The sequence below is a fragment of the Sinocyclocheilus grahami genome, unplaced genomic scaffold (genome assembly GCF_001515645.1).
Source record: "Sinocyclocheilus grahami isolate Dianchi unplaced genomic scaffold, SAMN03320097.WGS_v1.1 scaffold384.1, whole genome shotgun sequence".
In the NCBI taxonomy this organism is placed as follows: Eukaryota; Metazoa; Chordata; class Actinopteri; order Cypriniformes; family Cyprinidae; genus Sinocyclocheilus; species Sinocyclocheilus grahami.
Genome location: NW_015505563.1, coordinates 226453 through 250099, shown reverse-complemented (window position 1 = coordinate 250099; position 23647 = coordinate 226453). Strand labels below are relative to the sequence as shown.

General features: G+C 37.0%; 1 protein-coding gene across 1 annotated transcript in view; it reads left to right on the top strand.

Moving 5' to 3' along the window:
• Positions 1–450: 450 nt before the first annotated feature.
• Positions 451–23647, top strand: part of sema3gb (sema domain, immunoglobulin domain (Ig), short basic domain, secreted, (semaphorin) 3Gb) — a 45386-nt gene continuing 22189 nt past the window's right edge. Inside the window, exons 1-2 of the mRNA XM_016231171.1 lie at positions 451–898; positions 22360–22491. Coding sequence (XP_016086657.1) covers positions 22392–22491 — 100 coding nt within the window. The 5' untranslated portion in view covers positions 451–898; positions 22360–22391. The remainder of the gene's footprint in view (positions 899–22359; positions 22492–23647) is intronic.

Sequence of the window (23647 nt, the reverse complement as noted above, 5' to 3'; positions counted from 1 at the left end):
AAAACCCCAATAATGCAGCTTTGTCAGGCTGTTTTCAGAACAGTCCAAAGCAGTGCTCTAAACAACACAGAATTAATATCGACATCATTTCAGACCAAAATTACTGGCTAAATGTTAAAATGGTAATCTTTTCCGAGTTCTATTCATTTCAACATATCTGCCCTTAGAAGATAAGACTATTATCGCCAGAGTGTCAGAGCCGCTGACAGAAACCGCACTGTTTCACATCAGAGAGAATTAAATATGAGGCCTCACCCAGACTAGGAGGTTTATTATAACCCATGCAACCTGACACCAAGGGTAATAACTCTAAGTTAATAGGACTCAGTATTGGGAACTTCATGTACTAGCTTATAATTAATGATCCCCTCTTTGTAAGATTAACTAAGAGGCCTGGTTTATTAGCTGGATGACAATCCCTCTTTCAGTGCCTCAATCAGGCAGCGGGGGCTCTGTGCAGTTGAGTGCTGGCAGGGAGCTGGTTAACACTGATACGGCTGGCTGGTTTTAATAGGGAGGTAGTGGAGAGAGGGCGAGGTACAGCACACAGCACAGCCGACACCTGCAAACACTTGACTGGACTCGAACAGAGAGGCAGCGCGTCTGACTCTGGAATACTAACGGATTTGCTCCTCATGATATTGTGAAAGATGACAGTGCGACTGGAATTGGGAAAGTTTTTCTGAGCTCCGCGTTAATTCTCAAAGGGTAACCGGTTAATGAACGCAAGACAGTAGCCTACTTTAACTGCGCCGACTGGAAACTTTGGCAACTGAGAAAGAACGAAGAAACAACATACAAGCCTACAAACAAATGGACATTGACGCGTTTTGTTCGCATCGGACAGCTGCGTGCCACGGAATGTAACATCTTCCATCTTAAGTTACCTGGACAAGAAGTAAGTGGCTCTCTAAAGAAAGAAACATGTTTGAAACATTAAGCAGTGTGTTTGTTTGATACGGTTTTTTTTATTTGCTCATCTTTGAGTTCTTTGTTTACATTATCCTGTCACCTACAGGCTGTCTCAAACAGTGAAGTGCTTGACGAGAGCACTTATGGGTGGGGAGCATTTTTGGGCATCATCATGCGTATATGATCCCCAAAAATGCAGCTGACACGGACAGTGCATATACTGTAAATATAAAAAGCTATGAAACGTTCTAGAGAACCTATAGGAACCCACTGAAAAGGGTCAGATTACTGAGGAATTTATAAAATGAATGGGACCTATAAGTTTTGAAGTGCCTCAAGTATATATTTTTTTACATACACACACACACACACACACACACACATATATATATATATATATATAACCAAGTCTTATCCTGGTGGGTTTCTCACAGCCATTGTCTCTGAGGCTCAGTGGTCTTCTTAGATACCATGAGGTTCCCACATCAGCCTTCATTGTCCACTTTACACCCACAAGACAAAGTTGCTCAGGAATTATCAGTTTTCTGTTAAAACAAACTCAGCAGGCAACTTTAGAGAACCACGAGGTGAAATTTCGAAATGCACATTATTTGTTCACTGGACTAATTTATTATTCATTCACAGCTCTACCTGGAAAAAGTAATGCATTATGGATCTGAAGTTAAAAGCATAACAGATCAAAAGTAACGTCAGATATGGTCCCTAAAATTTGTAGGTTTCTAATCTTACATTTTGCATATGTAGAATAAAAGAGGGCATGAATTATGTATTACTTCCAGTATAGTGCTTATTTTAATCTGAGAGTTTTATTGCAGTTGGTACACAGTTCAATACAGGTCAGTCATCATAGAAGAGATTAAAACTGTTGAATGTGTGGTTTATTTGGTCCTTTAATCAGTCCATTGATTGATTTGCAAAGTGAACTTTGTCTGAAACACTGCCCTGGCTGTACAACATTTGGTGGTTTCTGGTATCAAATAGCGATTCTTGATGTGTGGGACACTCAAAATCCTGCACAAAACATGAGAAGGCTCTTAGTGGTTATGATTTTAAGGCTGTTTTGACATTCACGACCTGTGCTTGTATCAGTTGAAATATAAATAATGTATTTCATTTTCATCCGTGCTCCGCGAGCTTGAGGATGAGTTTTGATGCTAAGGCAGAGGAGATGAATAAGGAATTGATTAGTAACTCAGTTTATGTGCTCCTGGGTGTAAATACTGGTTAGAATCCTTTAATGCACAACATGAAGGTATTTATCAAATTCTTTGTCTGTTACCTTGATCCATACTAAATGCCTCTTCAGTGTTGTTACTCTGGCATATTTGTGTGTTTATTTTTATTTTTATATGTTGCCCTAAAAGCTTCTGGCCTTGATACGAAGGTGGACTGTTTTAACGGTGTAGAATTTTCACCAACCTTTTGAAGTTATTCAAAACCAACCTGCTGCTTGAAAGACTTGACAGTGGAATTCTGGGATCCATGTGGATCGTCTCTCATCAATTATTGAACAGTTATTGAGGCAGATGAGGAAAGAAGGTCTGAAATCAATTGAGAGGCATCTTGCCCTGAGGGGTTCACTGGATCTGCCTTTATTTTGGTATTGTTGACAGGCCTTAGTGAAATATTAATCTTGCCAATCATAGAATACCCTATATACTGACTTACCTAGAAGCTGTGCCGTCCATACTAAAATCTCTGGCTTGTGTCATTATTTATTTATTTATTTATTGTTTTTTAAAAACAGGGATTTTTTATATTGTTGACAATTACACGAGTCAGTTAAATGCTTTTAGTTATTGATGGAATTGTCATTTTTGAAGTTTTGCATAAGTACATTTAAGTTAATTGTAGAGAAATACAGTGGTTACACTGTAACCTCTGATTACATTAGAAAAAAATATAAAACCACAGATGCTATTTTTTTGTGATTACATTTTCATGGATGTATGAAGTTCTCCTGAAGTTCACTCAGGTGTAGCAGAGGAACCACATATGTAGTTCATCACATTGTTATCATTTCAGAACTACAAAGTGTCCAGATACTTTGTCTTAATTTCAAACACTATTTGTAGGGCTGTGCAAATAATCAAATGCGATTTTCATGCGCATCTCGTCTGTGTAGTAAATGCCACACCATCTGAACGCACGTGCTGGAGATTTACTACTAATCACAGAACCGGCTTTACTGACGAGATGCGCATGAAAAACGCATTCGATTATTTGCACAGCCCAAACTATATGTCTTGTTTTATAAATTAAAAACCTTTCTAAAAGTTCTCTAAAAATGCCACTAGGTTTGATGCTTTGTTTAATCCAATGACATGTTACACTTTTTTTGAGGCTGCTAGTCTTCAAATGTTTTGCTTCCAAGTTTATCCTTTCTTAATAATTTTTCCGTTTCCTTTTTCATGAGGATGAAGAAGATGATGATAAAAGACTGAAGTAAATATTCTAAATTGGTCACTTTGTTCTATTCTGAGCGTTCCTTGAAGACGTTATGAGGTCATGTTTGGGAAGAGAGTATGTGAGAACTCAGAGCTGATGTCTTTTTGATTAACACACTTTTTTTTTAAAAATATAAACAGCCCCTGAAAGACACATAAATATTCACACTGATACTCTTCCAGGCATATTTCAAAGAATCCAGAGATGGATAATTAATACCTGTACAAACCTGTTGACAATGTTTCGAGAATAATGGGGAGCGTTAGTCACGAGAACAAAAATAGTCTTTTCATAAGCTATAATTTGCAAACAATTTATTGGATGTCAATTGTCAATGTTTGGACGTCTGCCTTTCTTACATTTAAATTTTTTTTAGACCAGAAGTCACACAGCCTTACTAGTTTAAATCCCAAACCCACCACAGTCTTTCTAGTGAAAGTATTTTAATGGATATTCTAATCTCTTCCTTTAACTTATGAATATTAAAGCTTTTATCCATCTCCCCGTTTTGTGTTAATTCAGGGAAACAACTACAAGTTGTTTTTTTTGCGCATTTCGACATTCATGTAGCTTTTTTTGTTCACTGCGTAAATGACACACTTAAATTCCCATTTGTCACAAGTGCCTCTCTCTCTCCCACACACACACAAACATAGAGAGAGATGCACTCATGTATACACTTCTCACTCTCTACACATACAACAAGCCTCTTGAGATGGTTGTCATGACAGCGTCAGTGGTGCTGGGGGGTCAGAGTGGGGTCAGACCGGACTCTAGGGGTTGGTGGAAGGGGAAATCTGGGGCATAAGTGATAATTTAGTGATGTCATTGTGGATATGGGGAGGCGTCCACCTTACGAACGGTGGGTTTTTGCACATCACATATCACATTCTCGATGTTCTTTAATATATCCATTCAGGCTTCAAAGCAGAAGCACCTGACATGACTTCAAAATGCTGACCCCCCTCAAATAGCCCCCCTCATCAACCCCATCCTGGTCCTGGTGCCACATTTACAGAGAAAGGCACAATGCAGGGGCGTCAATAACAGTGAGCAAGAGTGCCTAATCCCTGCAGCTGTCAGCCCTGGGAGTATTAAGCCTCCATTCTGAAGATTCTTGGGTCTTTGCCAATCAAAGACCAACAGTAGTTGCTGCGAGAGTCCGCTGATGACCAAACAATCTATTCTCTGGCTGGAGAGGGACAGTGGATACAAAGAAAAATTAAGTCATCACATCAGAAGGGCAAGAAAAGGCTTGAAGGGAAAAAAAGATGCAGGGTATTCATCAGTCCAGTGATGCTACACTAAAGTCACACTGTAGTGTCTGGTTGTTCTCAGATATCTAGAAAATGTGACGGTATGACAAAACAATAAAAATAAGTGTTGAGTCAAGTGTGGAGTGAGGGATGCCAAGAATAGCAAACGGAAACTTGTTAACCTAGTGATTTTAACCCTTTCTTTTCTTTGACTACTTGCCATATGTAAGATGATCTCATCTGTTGCTCAGTTGGTCATAATTTAGGTCTGAATGGGGTTGTGGAACTATTGCCAAGTATATTGTTACCATATCCTTTTTTTTTTTTTACTTTATCGGTTGATATCAGATATTTAATTGTGCGTGCTTATTATCTTAATTTTTTTCATTTAGATGTACATGTAATGGAATTATGTAATTTAATTACAAAATAAATGTAACGATTACAAAGGGGGTTACATCTGAATATTTTCACACACATACAGATTTGACAGAGAATAGGACACATGCTTATTCGATAACTGTTTTATTGCCTATCGGGGTTATATATATGCTTTCTTTTTTAAGATTAACTGTTTTTTTTTTTTCAAGGCATTGTTAGATTCCAATGTTTCCTGTCATAGCTATGCAAAGATTTGTTTTCAAAAACAGCATCATAGCTATTATTAAACTATATCTTATGATTTTTAATCTGTATTTAACCTCAGAATGATCTCAAAGCAAGTCTGATTTTGTGGTGGCTATGCTTTGAAATTAAAATATTAAAATCTTTATTCATGTGAGGAAGGATTTCAAAAGGCTGACAGTAATCAGTTTTGAGCATACTATAAGGTTAACCCTGCCTGGTTTACATGTTTGAAAATTATTTACAGTTGGAAAACATTAAGAAAAGTAACCAAATGTAATCAGTTACATTACTTTAATAAAGTAATTTAAATAGTTACACTACTTATTACATTTTAAATAGAGTAACTTGTAATCTGTAACCTATTACTTTTCCAAAGTAACCTTCCCAATACTGTTTATCATCATCTAACACTCAGTTGAAGTACATCTTTAAAAAGAATAATAATTTAATAATATGGCTTAAATGGAATCTTAAAGGGGTCATATGATGTTGCTAAAAAGAACATTATTTGGTGTAATGAAATGTCTTTATGCGGTTTAAGGTTAAAAAAACACATTATTTTCCACATACTGTACATTATTGTTTCACCTCTATGCCCCGCCTTTCTGAAACGCATTGATTTTTACAAAGCTCATCAGTCTGAAAAGCGAGGTGTGCTCTGATTGGCCAGCTATCAGAAATGTTACTCCCCTTACAATATTGTGATGCCTTGTCCCGGCCGGAGCGACGAGACAAAAACAATAAAAGCCATTATAAACGAGGCATTTGTTGCATCCAGTGGGGACATAATTACGGATTATAATGACTTATACTGTCTTTTTACGCATTGCATTGTATTGCGCCGCGCAAACATAAAACCATGTCTGCATTTGTGATCGGAGAAATGACAAACTACAAACACTACTCTACACTGCTCAAAACTCGCGTTTGAATCGTCCGTGTCAAATTCTTTAAATATAAAAAACATACTTGCAGTCTGTGAGTCAGAACAGCCGGCATTGTAGTCTACTCTCCCAGGATCAGTAAACAGTCCTCCATAAAATGCGCTGGACACATCGGAATATTTGGGTTGAACTGTTCTGGAACAGTGTTGTAAATACAACTTAACCACTGATTTCTAGTCGTGTCCTCTTTTGGAAGGCCAAACTAAGTAGTTTCGCTTTCACAACAAAACACAGCGTCTCACACGGCGGGCTAGAGTGAGAGGAGGCCGGAGGCCTAGAGTGAGCGGAGGCCGGCTTGAGTGAGCGGTGGCGGGCGGGCTTGCGGCAACCACATGGGATGACCCCAGGCTGGACTCCGCTTCGTCCATGGTGAAAGATCTCTTTGGATTTGAGACTTTAGTCTTTGCAACTTTACAGATCTTCTTTATGCACCAAGAGCTTGTAACACTCCAAAGAGAAAGGAAAAATTGAAATCGCATCATATGACCCCTTTAAACAAATGTCAAAAGAAATATAAATTTTATACTGTACAGTGTAAAATTGTAGCATTTAAATAGTACAATTATTATTTATAAAAGAAATATAATTTATTAAATAGCATATTTTATTAGCTTTGTCTGTTTGTGTGCATGTACTGATAAGCCAATAAAATATGCTGAAAAATAGCAGATATGATATATTAAAACTATAATACTTAAATACTTATACTATAACACTACAAAACTTTGTAATTAAATAAAGTTAAATAAATTAAATAAAATTGCCTAAATAAAACTGTTTCCTGTACTGAACACAATTTGTGTTATGCAATTGTTTTTTGGCTGATAAATCGGCATTTTTTTTCTACATTTGCATATTTTTGCATATGTGCAGTTCAGTGCAATATTAACATCTATCATTTTTGTTTACTTTTGTATGATGTTTTGGATTATCATTTGATCTCCAATGTAAAATCTTGGTCTTTAAGCAAAGTCAAATCTAAACAAATCAAAATGCCATTTGAAACCAAGAACTAATGGATTAAATCTCCTTTATTCTTTTGATGCAGTGCATAACAACATTGCATCCTATCATGAGGTCCCCTGATGCTGGAAAACAGCTGTCAACTATGAATAGCAGAGGCCATGCTGGTGGGGTAATTGTAGAGGAATTCAGTGTTTATCATGTAAATAAAAGAAGAGAGGCCATCGAAACAGGTGTTAGTATGCACCTGGAGGGTCATGTGCTGTTCGCCCCGCTCTGCGTAAAGTCTCTCTAATGCTCCTGATCTCAATTTTTAACATTACAACACACAAGCACCACTTTCAGGGATCTGGTTTTGCCAGAGGGGAGGGGAGCATTGTGGTAGGGATTAGAAAAAGACGGGCAGAGTTCATGTGTGCGTATTTATGTGTGCGTGTGTGGCTTGAGAATGATGGAGTGCATTAATATTGCATGATGCAAAAGCGCCTTTTTTGTTATTTCTAAATTAGTGCCTCATTATTTCCCCATTCGCGATAACCTATCATATGTACCGGGATGCTGTTTCCTTTTGTATGAGGAAATGGTTGTTGCGTGTTGCTTGGTGACTGCACAACACCGCTGACGTGTGAAGGTGAAAATGTCCCTGTGGTTTGTGGGTAGCGGTCACTTCAAAGACCCGCAGATAAGATGTTCGGAGCTTAGCAGCCTTTGAAGACAGGAGCTGGATCCGGTCCTTAAGGGTGGTGAAGCTTAGCCAATGACTCCAAAGCTGTCTGCTCCGCCCGGTTTAAATGCACAGTCCTGGACCTTTGTGTAGGGGGCAGCCAACATTAGAGCTGGAGAAGGGCCACAATTCCCTCATCAGTGTCACGCACTTAGCTCCCTGACACTAGAGAGCATATGTGCGTTTGTGAAAACCTTCCCTCACTTGCTAAGCGCACGACATAAACTTACTTTAGACTTGGCCCTGAGAAAGCCAATCTGTTATGCCGCTTTCCAGTACACTTCGAGACTGGCTGTCAGCCATTTTTGCAAAAACAGGCATCAAAGGCTACAATGGGCAGGTTAGTGTGAATATATATATATATATATATATATATAAACTGAGAAAAGTCTGTAAAAATAGGCCCAGTATACTGTTAATTATATGAAGGAATTTTTTATATTTATTTTTCACAGGTGTTTTACTTTATTTTAAATTACACAGAAAATTGAGTTGTGTTTTAGGGTTAATGGAAACATTTGTAAAATTAATAGATAATGTCTTGGCAGAAAATTACCAGTACATTTTCAGTTTTTTTTTTCTTACAATGTATAGTAAAAAAATGTATTTAAAAATATGTAAATATATACTGTATAAAAAAGAGATTTGAAGATTTTTTGTACGGTTTGTCTGAACATCTGCTTTTGAAAAGTGTGATTGATAATATAAAAAAACAAGATATTTTAAATGTAACCCGTGTTTGTCAGTTTTTGCTTCAATTTCAAAAACTTGATCAAATTTACATGTATTCAAGCACAAATAATTACAAAGAAACAGCAAGTAATGTATCGAATTAAACATGACATTAAGTAGAAAAACAAATAGTATTCTCTTGTAAAGCATGTTCCAGTAACCTACACTGTTAAAAAAAAGTTGTAAATAAAGATTATTGGAGTATGTTTTACAAGGAATTACTATTTCAGTTTTTCTAGTTAAAATATAATGCTTAATTCAGTGTGTTACTTGCTATGTCTTTTTAATTGCGATATTTACTATTAATTTCTGAATGTGCATTACTTCTATACCAGATTTTTTTCAATGTTTAAGCTGCTGTCCTGATTTGCTGGTTTAAGTGTGTTTTAGACTCTTGTCTGACTGGAAGACCAGCTAACTGACCTGCTAAACTAGTGAAAACCACCATTTTTATTTTCAGCAGAAAAGGTATAAAGTAAAACTTAACATTAAAGTCTGAGTTTCTGGTAAATGATTATTGTATTTCTTCTGTGGTGGATGTTGAAACATGACCCTCTTGACCCCTTTGTACACTTGTTAGTCCCTAGGGGCTGTTTTCCGAGTCAGTGGCAGCTCTATTGCTGAGCTAATGCGTCACGCTAATGAGTGCTAACATTGACAGCAGACCGCATTAGCCCCACCCAGCCTGCGTTCTGAGAGGTGATAGGGTTGACTGCTTCACATTTTCTTCTCCACCTCAGTGGTTTAATTGCTTGGGCTAAAGCTCTTGTTACTTTTCTCTCTTTCTTTCCCATTTTTCTGTTGTTTACTCAGATTTGCTAACTGAAAAGTGGTCACAAAATCTTCAGAGGCCTTGAGGCAATAGAAGGTTTGGGGGTGCAGAATATGCTTTTGATTCTCACTTTCTTCACAGGAGAGTGAAATGTAGCCTGAGGATTTGGAGGGGATTTCAGAGATTTGGAGTTTCTAGTTCAGCTTGTCATGTAGCCGTATATCTTGGGTGGTGTCAAGCGGAGTGGTTTATCTAAATGCATGCTTTACTTTAGACCTATTATGTTGTTTTACCCTATGACAGTCAGTGAAATTTTTTTTTAAATGGTATTTTTGGCCTTAAAAAATGCACTTGACTTTGGGAAAGGAGCAAACTGATACTGATTGGCTCATGAAACTGCTAATTAATCCAACATAGACTCATTGGAAAAATGTGCCTCAAAATTCCAAGCGCACACACACACACACACACACACACACATATATATATATGAAGGAATTTTTTATATTTATTTTTCACAGGTGTTTTACTTTATTTTAAATTACACAGAAAATTGAGTTGTGTTTTAGGGTTAATGGAAACATTTGTAAAATTAATAGATAATGTCTTGGCAGAAAATTACCAGTACATTTTCAGTTTTTTTTTCTTACAATGTATAGTAAAAAAATGTATTTAAAAATATGTAAATATATACTGTATAAAAAAGAGATTTGAAGATTTTTTGTACGGTTTGTCTGAACATCTGCTTTTGAAAAGTGTGATTGATAATATAAAAAAACAAGATATTTTAAATGTAACCCGTGTTTGTCAGTTTTTGCTTCAATTTCAAAAACTTGATCAAATTTACATGTATTCAAGCACAAATAATTACAAAGAAACAGCAAGTAATGTATCGAATTAAACATGACATTAAGTAGAAAAACAAATAGTATTCTCTTGTAAAGCATGTTCCAGTAACCTACACTGTTAAAAAAAAGTTGTAAATAAAGATTATTGGAGTATGTTTTACAAGGAATTACTATTTCAGTTTTTCTAGTTAAAATATAATGCTTAATTCAGTGTGTTACTTGCTATGTCTTTTTAATTGCGATATTTACTATTAATTTCTGAATGTGCATTACTTCTATACCAGATTTTTTTCAATGTTTAAGCTGCTGTCCTGATTTGCTGGTTTAAGTGTGTTTTAGACTCTTGTCTGACTGGAAGACCAGCTAACTGACCTGCTAAACTAGTGAAAACCACCATTTTTATTTTCAGCAGAAAAGGTATAAAGTAAAACTTAACATTAAAGTCTGAGTTTCTGGTAAATGATTATTGTATTTCTTCTGTGGTGGATGTTGAAACATGACCCTCTTGACCCCTTTGTACACTTGTTAGTCCCTAGGGGCTGTTTTCCGAGTCAGTGGCAGCTCTATTGCTGAGCTAATGCGTCACGCTAATGAGTGCTAACATTGACAGCAGACCGCATTAGCCCCACCCAGCCTGCGTTCTGAGAGGTGATAGGGTTGACTGCTTCACATTTTCTTCTCCACCTCAGTGGTTTAATTGCTTGGGCTAAAGCTCTTGTTACTTTTCTCTCTTTCTTTCCCATTTTTCTGTTGTTTACTCAGATTTGCTAACTGAAAAGTGGTCACAAAATCTTCAGAGGCCTTGAGGCAATAGAAGGTTTGGGGGTGCAGAATATGCTTTTGATTCTCACTTTCTTCACAGGAGAGTGAAATGTAGCCTGAGGATTTGGAGGGGATTTCAGAGATTTGGAGTTTCTAGTTCAGCTTGTCATGTAGCCGTATATCTTGGGTGGTGTCAAGCGGAGTGGTTTATCTAAATGCATGCTTTACTTTAGACCTATTATGTTGTTTTACCCTATGACAGTCAGTGAAATTTTTTTTTAAATGGTATTTTTGGCCTTAAAAAATGCACTTGACTTTGGGAAAGGAGCAAACTGATACTGATTGGCTCATGAAACTGCTAATTAATCCAACATAGACTCATTGGAAAAATGTGCCTCAAAATTCCAAGCGCACACACACACACACACACACACACACATATATATATATATATATATATATAAAAATATTTAGTATACAACACAATTCACTGTAGTTTCCAGTTGAAATTAACATTAGTGGAATTAAAACCACTTTTATTCCTTTTCACACAAACTGTAATAGGGCAGTGGAAAATTATTGTTTAATAAACACTTGATGTGTTTCTTTGCACAACAATTTTGATTTGTAAACTATTGTTTAATGTTTGCATTCAGGGTCGTAGTCATCATTTCAGAAATGAGTGGGTCAGAATATCAAGCGTAATACCATTTTTTCTGACATTTATATCATTGATGTGTTTTATTCTTACAATGTAAAAAATGTCAGTAGTATAAACATGACCCTCTTGACCCCTTTGTACACTTGTTAGTCCCTAGGGGCTGTTTTCCGAGTCAGTGGCAGCTCTATTGCTGAGCTAATGCGTCACGCTAATGAGTGCTAACATTGACAGCAGACCGCATTAGCCCCACCCAGCCTGCGTTCTGAGAGGTGATAGGGTTGACTGCTTCACATTTTCTTCTCCACCTCAGTGGTTTAATTGCTTGGGCTAAAGCTCTTGTTACTTTTCTCTCTTTCTTTCCCATTTTTCTGTTGTTTACTCAGATTTGCTAACTGAAAAGTGGTCACAAAATCTTCAGAGGCCTTGAGGCAATAGAAGGTTTGGGGGTGCAGAATATGCTTTTGATTCTCACTTTCTTCACAGGAGAGTGAAATGTAGCCTGAGGATTTGGAGGGGATTTCAGAGATTTGGAGTTTCTAGTTCAGCTTGTCATGTAGCCGTATATCTTGGGTGGTGTCAAGCGGAGTGGTTTATCTAAATGCATGCTTTACTTTAGACCTATTATGTTGTTTTACCCTATGACAGTCAGTGAAATTTTTTTTTAAATGGTATTTTTGGCCTTAAAAAATGCACTTGACTTTGGGAAAGGAGCAAACTGATACTGATTGGCTCATGAAACTGCTAATTAATCCAACATAGACTCATTGGAAAAATGTGCCTCAAAATTCCAAGCGCACACACACACACACACACACACACACATATATATATATATATATATATATAAAAATATTTAGTATACAACACAATTCACTGTAGTTTCCAGTTGAAATTAACATTAGTGGAATTAAAACCACTTTTATTCCTTTTCACACAAACTGTAATAGGGCAGTGGAAAATTATTGTTTAATAAACACTTGATGTGTTTCTTTGCACAACAATTTTGATTTGTAAACTATTGTTTAATGTTTGCATTCAGGGTCGTAGTCATCATTTCAGAAATGAGTGGGTCAGAATATCAAGCGTAATACCATTTTTTCTGACATTTATATCATTGATGTGTTTTATTCTTACAATGTAAAAAAATGTCAGTAGTATCGGGCATTTTTAAAGGCCAGTTTATCTCCTCTCACTTGTGAAGTTTCTTTTGTTTGTTGTGCATCATGTTTTCGGTTTAGCCATTACAAATAAATTCTGAATTAAACATCAACAATCACCATCTTCATTTTAATTTGTAATATGTTACAAAAGAGTTATGGTTCATCTGTTTCTGAGAAAATTGAACATGCTTTTAGGATCATTAAATTGACATTTTACTTCGAAACAAGAAGTAACGTAATGTCATTTTGCAGAAATGTCGCCACAGGCACGTTTTTTCAAATGAGGCTGGGTTTAGTTAATCACATAAGGAGGTCACTTTATAGTTGTATTGAGTTTTCATATGGATTGGTTTTATACATTCTTTTCTTGTTTAGTCATTGGCCTATATTTATCTAATGACTAGAGTGAACAAAAAAACCTTAGAGAAGATATGCACAGACTCACAAAATTATTATTCTTTGCAGATGCAACTCATTGTCAGACAGTAACCGCTTCAGGCTAAATGCAGGACGTCAACAATAGTCTCTGATCGTACCCCTCTGATTTCTTCCAATGGGCCGTTCCCAATATGCCTCTGGAGATCAGGTGGCCCAGATAAACATATGCAATCTGTCACTGCCCACAACTGATAGACAGAGTCACCCCTCATGCAGTTTTGCATCATTTACCAGAAATAAACCCTCTAATATCATGTAGAAAACAAGTTTTATGGATGGAAAAAATGACTAATGGAAAATTAACCACATCCTTGAAAAAACAGCAAATCAAGTGAAATCAAACGAAAGTGAACTGCATCCCAGCCCTTGATTTTTGAGAAGCTCATGTTTCTGGTTTTCTTGGCATGCAGGGTTTAGCCTGATCATCCATCTTTAGTGATGTTGTCATTGTGTTTTGTGTGTCTTTGGTTAAAGGTTGCTGGCCACTGTGGTTTGAAAGCACAATGTGAGTCTCAGTTGAAACTCTCAGTTAATTGTGACTAAAAGGCTTCTAGGCCTCTTCATCACATGAGAAGCCAACAGTAATCCAACCCACAGAAGCAGGGATGGTTTTCCTGGTTTCATTAATCTAGTGACTTGTGCACAAAAAATGTAAGATGAAGTCATCCATTAGAACCCTTAATCATTTTTTAAAATGATTTAAAATGCCCCAACCGAATGCTTGGTGTACATAAGCTTTGCTACACTAACCATAGTTTAACCATGGTATTTGTAGTAAAACTGTGGTTATAGGCTACAATTAGTAATAAAAACGCCAAAAAAAAACATGGTTAGCCTCCTATACTTTTACTATAGTAATACCATTACTATATGTAATAATAATACATTTATTATTATTTTTAATAATAAATTAATATTTCTATATTTTTTAAATAAATGTTTTAATAGATTGACATCACACAATATCAGGGAGTGAGAATTATTTGATTGTGATGCGAAGGAGGGTTACTGTAAGGCCCATCAGAAATGGGTTGCGGTGCAGGGGGACGGGACGAATGACAGATCATTGCAGGTTAAGTAGTGTAGCCTATCTGTGCTATCCGCTCAGTGCTACCTCCGGTAGTCCGTCTGTTTATTAGTCATATACATATTCAGATCAGGTTTTTTAACTTATTAGAGGTACAGAATGCCACACAGCTAATTTTCGGCATTGCACCAAGCAAAAATCAATCGAAATCATCACAAAAAGTAAAGATCAAGCACCTAACAAGGTCTCCGCGCGTTATTCGAATGGTTTGTTTTCCCCCACGGCATAAACGGTTATGACGTTTTTGTGGGCTTTCCCAGCAATGTCGAACAAGTCTATATTATACACCTTTCTGGAGTTTTATTTTAGGTTTTGATGTCCTTAAGAATATATATTTGCGGTATAAGTACCAAAAACCATCTCTAATATATTTTTACAGCTCCTTTCTCAGGTTTTGGCCTGTCTAATTAATATTCATGAGCCTCTCTTCTGATTGGCCTGTTGTTTTCTGAGTGATGCATGGCCAGGCCAACCACAGGTAACTAGGTCAGCCGACGTCATAGCGCTAGCTGGAGGCAGCAAAACAAAGGGGAAACTGGAGGCGGCCCATTCAAACCAGTGCAGATTCGGCTACATATGGAACTTAAAATATCATCTTCTTGTGATGTTGGGTGCCAGAATCAACGTAATAAAGCCTCAAATTAGAAATTTGATAGCGTATCTGCTGCCACTGCCAGACAAAAAACCAACGACAGCTGTGGTTAAATGCGATAAAACGAGCAGACTGTACAGAAATTTTGTTACCTAATTGAGCAAGAGACAGCTTACTACAAGCCTATACCAGACGGCTTGTGAAAGTAAACATTTGTCATTTTGTTTTGCTTCATTTTAATAAAGTGATAAAGACTTGAGTAAAAGCCTGTCGTACTTTTCTTATTGATATATTAAAACGGTTTTTAACATTGACAAAACAGGTAACATTAAGGTCCACTGAAGTGCCTTGAAATGCGCAGCGTTATTCTATGTGGTGTGTGCTGCGGCTGCCTATTCATTTTCACAAATACATGCCTTAAAATAAAGATAACATGAAAATATGTATATAAAATACCTAAAAACATGGTTATTGGTTACTATAGTTAAACCATGGTAAAAACCACATGTTTTGCTACACTAACCATAGTTTAACCATGGTATTTGTAGTAAAACTGTGGTTATAGGCTACAATTAGTAATAAAAACGCCAAAAAAAAACATGGTTAGCCTCCTATACTTTTACTATAGTAATACCATTACTATATGTAATAATAATACATTTATTATTATTTTTAATAATAAATTAATATTTCTATATTTTTTGTTTTAATATTTTAATAGATTGACATCACACAATATCAGGGAGTGAGAATTATTTGATTGTGATGCGAAGGAGGGTTACCCATCAGAAAATCAGAAATGGGTTGCGGTGCAGGGGGACGGGACGAATGACAGATCATTGCAGGTTAAGTAGTGTAGCCTATCTGTGCTATCCGCTCAGTGCTACCTCCGGTAGTCCGTCTGTTTATTAGTCATATACATATTCAGATCAGGTTTTTTAACTTATTAGAGGTACAGAATGCCACACAGCTAATTTTCGGCATTGCACCAAGCAAAAATCAATCGAAATCATCACAAAAAGTAAAGATCAAGCACCTAACAAGGTCTCCGCGCGTTATTCGAATGGTTTGTTTTCCCCCACGGCATAAACGGTTATGACGTTTTTGTGGGCTTTCCCAGCAATGTCGAACAAGTCTATATTATACACCTTTCTGGAGTTTTATTTTAGGTTTTGATGTCCTTAAGAATATATATTTGCGGTATAAGTACCAAAAACCATCTCTAATATATTTTTACAGCTCCTTTCTCAGGTTTTGGCCTGTCTAATTAATATTCATGAGCCTCTCTTCTGATTGGCCTGTTGTTTTCTGGGTGATGCATGGCCAGGCCAACCACAGGTAACTAGGTCAGCCGACGTCATAGCGCTAGCTGGAGGCAGCAAAACAAAGGGGAAACTGGAGGCGGCCCATTCAAACCAGTGCAGATTCGGCTACATATGGAACTTAAAATATCATCTTCTTGTGATGTTGGGTGCCAGAATCAACGTAATAAAGCCTCAAATTAGAAATTTGATAGCGTATCTGCTGCCACTGCCAGACAAAAAACCAACGACAGCTGTGGTTAAATGCGATAAAACGAGCAGACTGTACAGAAACGATCGTCAAAAATGCTCGCGTTTGCAGCGCACACTTCTTATCAGAAAAGGTTCAATAATGTATTGTCTTTTGTTGTTATGGGCGCGTCTACAGATTTCTTGCCATACGTCTATCTTTCTTGCATCTCATATGTCGTGTATGAAATAATGTCTGTGTGCATGTGTATAAAACAACAAACTGACAATTTATATATAATATTTTGTAACTGTATATACATTGTTGTGATTAATTGTGGCTGGAACAATAATGTAGCTGTAAAAATAGTTGCCTGCTGAAATTGAAATGTATATACATCTTCATCATGAGACAGTGTTTTTGTCTTTACTATACATGTTAGATGTGACCCACCTCATAGTAACAATCCTGTCAGATTGTCCATCCTTTGAGTGAGAGTGTAACGTTACAGGTCGGACGATCTGGTTTCGTGGTTAAAGTTAACCTTTTCGACATGTTTCCGCAATGTTGTCTGGGGTTTGGCAAAAGGAGAGTGGGACGGTGGGCGGTGACTGTAGTTCTGATGTCAACTTTTTACGGAAGTCACATTGGTTTGTGAAAAATCACAGCTACTTTAAGCAGGCTGTGTGAATTTGACTGTGGACTGACTGTTTTGAAACTTATATAGTAGTTACATAGCACCTAGACCTCAGTTATTATGAAAAAAGCCAGGAAATTTCATTTTTGACAATATGGGACCTTTAAATCAACTTTAAATCCATATCTAGATAATGTGTTTTTCACACCTCATCCCTTGTTTTTTATTCATCTGCTATTCATCCACGCTGCTGTCTGTCTTTTACACTCTTCTGCTCATTTTATTGCCTCACCCTGGTCCTTGACCTCTGTTTATTCTCAGATTCACTCAGTTTCCTCTCCGTTTTATAAGAACCTCATCATTCTGTTGCTCCGTGTGCAGGTGTGGCTCACTTACACACACACACACACACACACACACACACAGTGATAATGACACCCCTTTAGCCACTTGAAGCATATAATTAGAGAGCAGACGTGCTGACTCTTAACGATAGGTATTCTCCAGGCTATGGGACTCACCAATGACTGCACCCTCACATTTACAGTGCATCTCAAAATAAAAGATGCACTCCCTCAGGTTCAGAAATAAAAGCATGATGCAGATTGTTTGGAACTGTACTGCCAAGTGTACTGTTAACAAACAGAGAAGTCAAAGCGGTGTATTATTACAGTTAATCAGTGCTGGGTTACTAAAAGTATTGGCACTACTAATTTAACTACAATTTTCAGTAGCGTGACTGTAGTTGTTTACAAAATAGCAGTGGTGGACAGTAACGGAGTAGCTTTACTTCGTTACTGTACTTAAGTAAATTTTTCAAGTATCTGTACTTTACTGGAGGCATTTTATTTTGAGTAACTTTTTCTTTTACTTCACTACATTCCAAAGCATAAGATCGTACTTTTTACTTCACTACATTTCATAAAACATATAGTTACTCCTTATAATATATCACATGCTCCGAGACGCAGAAGCGGTGTCTGATTCAAGAACGAACTGATTCTTTTCAATGAAACTTTTAAATCGGTTCGCAAATCGCACCAAACGATTCATTAGCCTTGTCCAAATACCCACACTTGCGGTTTTTGCACTTGACCACTTGACTACTTGTATGACGTATTTCCTGTATTTGGCCCAAGTGTTCAAGTGAGGATGAAGACCACAAGTGTGTGTCGAACTTTTCATTACCTGATGGGACACACTTATAGTGTTGTAAAAATGCAAGTGTTTACATAGCTTTATTTTCATTTTAATTTTAAATACTTTGCATTTTAAAATCAACTTCTAAATGTCTGTTCAGTAGTCCCTATAACATGACAATTTTAATTTGTGGTGCTTCTAATTAAGTACTAAGCCTCGAATAGCACTCCGGAGCGGTATTCGAGATAGTGTGCTTTAAGGGCACTGCGTTCTGGCGTTTTTTAAGACCTGGGACAGTCTTGCGCACTTACTTCCTGTCGCGAGATAAGAGGTCACGGAAACCTTTCCAATGTAAGTTAAATATTTTATTTTATTTTAGTTTATTTTAAAATGCAAAGTATTTCAAATTCAAATTAAAATAAAGCGGTGTAAACATTTGCATTTTTACAACACTATAAGTGTGTCCCATCAGGTAATGAAAAGTTCGACACACACTTGTGGTCTTCACACCCACTTGAAGACTTCGGCCAAATACAGGAAATACGTCATTTAAGTAATCAAGTGGTCAAGTGCAAAGACTGCAAGTGTGGGTATTTGGACAAAGCCTAAGAACCGGGAGATCTTGTGAGCGTGCGCGCGTCTGATGTTGTTAAAAGTAAGTTACTAATGTCAAATTTTAGGATGAATTATTGTAACTGAAAATCATATTTAGGTCAAAACTGTCAGTTGTTTGTGAACTAAATCTGCTGTAAAGGGTGATCTGTTTAAGCCCACTGAAATTATTGAATGCAGACACATCAACATCAGTGTCTCTATTTTAGGTAAAAAAAAAACAAAACATTAAAATAACACAGACTAAATAAAATAATGTTCATATTCCCCGCTGCCCTAACTTTAACAGTTTGATTAAAATGCTACGCATTTAGCCCTATGTGACATCTGTTTTTATATTGTTTATCAACCGTATAAATTTTTATATTGTTTGGATTAACTAACCGAGTAGACAGTTATGAATTCTATCAGTACTTTTTTACTTAAGTACATAAAAAATCGAGTACTTTTGTACTTTCACTCGAGTAAAATTGAAAAAGGAGTACTTTTACTTTTACTGGAGTAATATTTTATTATACGTATCTGTACTTTTACTCAAGTACTTAATTTGTGTACTTCGTCCACCACTGCAAAATAGTGTAGCTGTTCATGTAACTAAATATTTTGTTCCAAAGCGAGCTGCACAAGCATTTTGGAAGTCTGATTTAATGAACCGCTTAAAGAACCTCAAAATGACTCATTTGAAAATAGTTATTACATGTATTACTTTTTATACATATTTTAACTTTTTTGTTTCTCTTTATTGGTGGTATAGTGTAAATTGAATTGTTCAAATGCTATTCGGTCAGTCAAATCGAGATTCATATATATCTGATTCTTTTTATTAGTATCTTGTAACTTCATGTAGTTTGACAAGATGCAGTTTCAAAGTAGATTCTTCAACACTGCAGTTAGGCGTAATGGTGTTGTTGTATTTCAGTATTTGTTAATGGTCTTCTTTTGTAATGTTTAGGGTATATTTACATGTAAACAAGACAAGTGAGCCAAACGGAAGCAAATCAGACATAATGTGAGAGCGCTGGGCCTCTCCTGTCTGTCTGGATCTGTAAGATAAATTTGACACGATGACAATAATGTGTTTGTGCCAGGTTTTAATCTTCTGAAATCTTCACAGACTGGTCATTCCCTCTGGTGCCTTTCAAGAGTAGCAGACAGTGGAGAATTCAGCAGTGCTATTATTTTATGAATCTCACATATTAGTTGTGCTAAATGCTGACTGTAATATCTTTTTAAAAATTGGGCCAATTGGTCTGCTTCGACTCCGAAAGCATTTCTAGTCTCCAGTTCAAATTAGTGATGTTGTAGCACATTTATCATAGATAAAGAGTGCCTTTCTTAGGCTATTGTTCCTCTGTCATTTTTCATCACTTGGAAGAGTGTCATTTATCCTGGAAGAGGGCCAATGTACAGCACTTCATAGCGTGTTACAAAACGACCTCAGCGAAGAGGCCGTTAGTGGTAGAACCACAACAAACCTGTTAAATGCCAGCAAAGTGTACTTTTGTGGTGACACTAATTATTTTACAGGATTATTCTGGGTTCAAATTTTTTTTAACTCACTCCTTTTTTCTTTTTTTTTATGTTGCCAAAAGACGTAAACAATATGAGAGGAAAATCTCCAGTCTTTAGTGTCACATGGTCTTTCAGAAATCATTCTAATAGTGAAAGAATAGTGAGTGCTTATGAAATAGTAAGCTTCACATGTTTGCTTTTAAATTCTCCAAACATTTGTCCCATTTTCTTCCATTGTGTTTCACAATTAAAGGGATAGTTCACCCTCATGTCGTTCCAAACCCGTAAGACCTTCGTTCATCTTCAGAACACAAATTAAGATATTAATGCTTTTTGTGCGCAAAGAAAACAAATGTTTGGGGTTTTTTTGCGCATAAAAATAATTCTCCGTAGCTTCATGAAATTAAGGTTGAACCACTGATGTCACATGGACTATTTTAACGATGTCCTTACCACCTTTCTTGGCCTTGAATGTGGTAGTTGCATTGCAGTTTATGCAGGGTCAGAAAGCTCTCGGATTTCATCAAAAATATCTTAATTTGTGTTCCGTAGATGAACGAAGGTCTTATGGGTTTGAAACGACATGAGGGTGAATAATTAATGACAGAATATTCATATTTGGGTGAACTATCCCTTTAAGTTTTTTTTATGGTGATCTACATTGCTGTTGATTTAACTTGTATTGAACATGAAATATTAATTTGAAAACAACTATACTCACTATTTTAACGATGTCCTTACCACCTTTCTTGGCCTTGAATGTGGTAGTTGCATTGCAGTTTATGCAGGGTCAGAAAGCTCTCGGATTTCATCAAAAATATCTTAATTTGTGTTCCGTAGATGAACGAAGGTCTTATGGGTTTGAAACGACATGAGGGTGAATAATTAATGACAGAATATTCATATTTGGGTGAACTATCCCTTTAAGTTTTTTTATGGTGATCTACATTGCTGTTGATTTAACTTGTATTGAACATGAAATATTAATTTGAAAACAACTATACTGTGCCTCGCTGTCAGCTCCACTTTAAATTGAGTTAAAGTAACTGACATATTGTACATATAAATCAGCATTGTTCTGAGCTCAACATCTTTGAGCAATCTCATTATAAAACATGCTAGCAAGTGTTTGCATTTCCTGTTACGGTTATCCTTCATTGAGCATGTAAATCTGTGTACACAGCTTGCGTAGATACGTGCCCGCCATGTTTAGCACCTCAGAACAGGGTGATTTTGTGCAGATACGGAGGCTCACAGTAGGTTTGCCATTCCCTGCCGGCCGGGACTAAGAGTTTAAGATTTAAAGCAAGACTGTGTGACATGGATTTGCCGTAGCTGGAAGGATTTGGCAGACGTACTTAAGAAACCATTGCTCTCTGACTGCATAGTTTTCTAATCTCTTTTGGGCGCACATCCCCACTGCAGAAAGACTGGCTGCCCTCTCCCACACAGTCTAACACTGTTTTCAAGGAAAAGGCCAGTTGGCTTCAGATATGTCTTTTTTTGTCTAGATAAAAAGCTAAAAACAAAACTAGGCTGTGTACCTATGGATAATCGAGCTGTTGTGTTTAAATAGCTCAATGTTGTAATTTAACTGGCCTGCCCTTGGGAAGGTGTTTATAGTCCTCATGGTGGATGGCTGTAAATGCTCTGAGACAGAGAAACTTACAGCCCTGTGTTACTGTGTGGAAACATTTCAGTAGTCAAATATTAAAAAGCCAAAAGCCACCTTTAGTAATTTTTCTTTTCTCTTCATGGCCTCTTTATTAAAGGGTGGGACTTTTCTCAGATTTTCAGTGACCTGTTAATGGGCCTAAATTCGAGGCTGGGCTTTTTAGGGTGGGTGCTTCTATGCTAACAAGACATGAGCGTTGTTGAAATCTTGTTTTATGAGCCTCATTTATGGAAACAAATTGGAACTGCTGATAAAATGTATACAGTTGCTGTCAGTTACCAGTGAATGAACTTGCTAGTGATGTAATGAATGAACTGAATGTGTCTGTCTCTCTCACACTTGCAGATCTCGGTGGGTAAACTGCTGCTGTCATTATCATGATCATGATGCAAACCCTGCTCCTCATCTTGAGCTTATGTGTCTGGGGTTGTCATTGCAATGCCCGCACAACACCCCGAGTGCACCTGTCATATAAAGGTGAGAAATGTGCAATTTTTCCCTGTTTTTTAAAACATGCACACACACACATTTTTATTTGTATGTGTATTCTTTTTTGAGTTACCAATACATTACTGGTCTGATATGTAATGAAACAGGCCGTATTTACTATGCATTTTTCCATTGTTGGTAATAAAATGAGTCACTGAGTTGATCATAATTATTAGACCTCATCTCATTATCACATTAAAATCCTCAATAACACCTGAAAATAAATGGGTCTGACAAAGTACAACCATTGGGGCAGAAATGTGATAATGCAAATGCTTTAGAGTTTTTTTTTTCCTGGATACTCTATATCAAGGGGTGGGCAAACTTGGCCCTTTCAGGCCACTTTCCTTCAGAGGTTAGCTCCAACCCTAATCAAACACACCTGAACCAGCTAATCATTGTCTTCAAGACTACTAGAAGGCTACAGGCAAGTGAGTCATATCAGGGTTGGATCAAATCTCTGCAGGAAAGGCCAAGTTTGCCCATCACTGCTCTATATGAAGGAATTTTAAAAGTGTAATTTCTAGACTTAGAAGTAGGGCTGTGCGATTAATCGAAATCGCGATTTGAGACGTTGCGATTTTTACTAATCGCAAAGCCTGCGATATGGACGCGATATTACTCTGTTCCAGAGCATATGCATGACTGCCAGCCTTGAGTTGCAGTCTTACTAACCAATAGAGTGAGCGCACCTCTGTTCTCCCCAATCAGCACTGCTCTAGCCAACTGAGTAAACACCCACCATAAAAAAATGTATAAAAAGACCGCGGGAGAGAGACAGAGTGGGATTATGGCGTCTACTGGGTCAGATCGATAGTTAGGCAAATTAAAACTAATGAAAAACGTATGCAAGGTAAACTTCGAAATAACAGACGTCACAGCGCATATCAAAAGCTCCCTTCTAGGTTCTGTTTTCAGTACTGCTTCCAGTTAGAAACATTTCTTAAAGCCTTCCCAGCAGAGCAGACTCTGCCAAGAGCGGAGGTTCTTCTGAAAATGACCTACTACTGTGACTCCAAACCCTGGGGCACAAGACGAAAACTCTCTCCCTGCTGGAGAGAAAGCAGCGGCTCTGCCAACATCTAAGCCCGTAACATACAGAAAATAAAAAATATATAGATTTAAACATCCGCAAAGGTCAGAA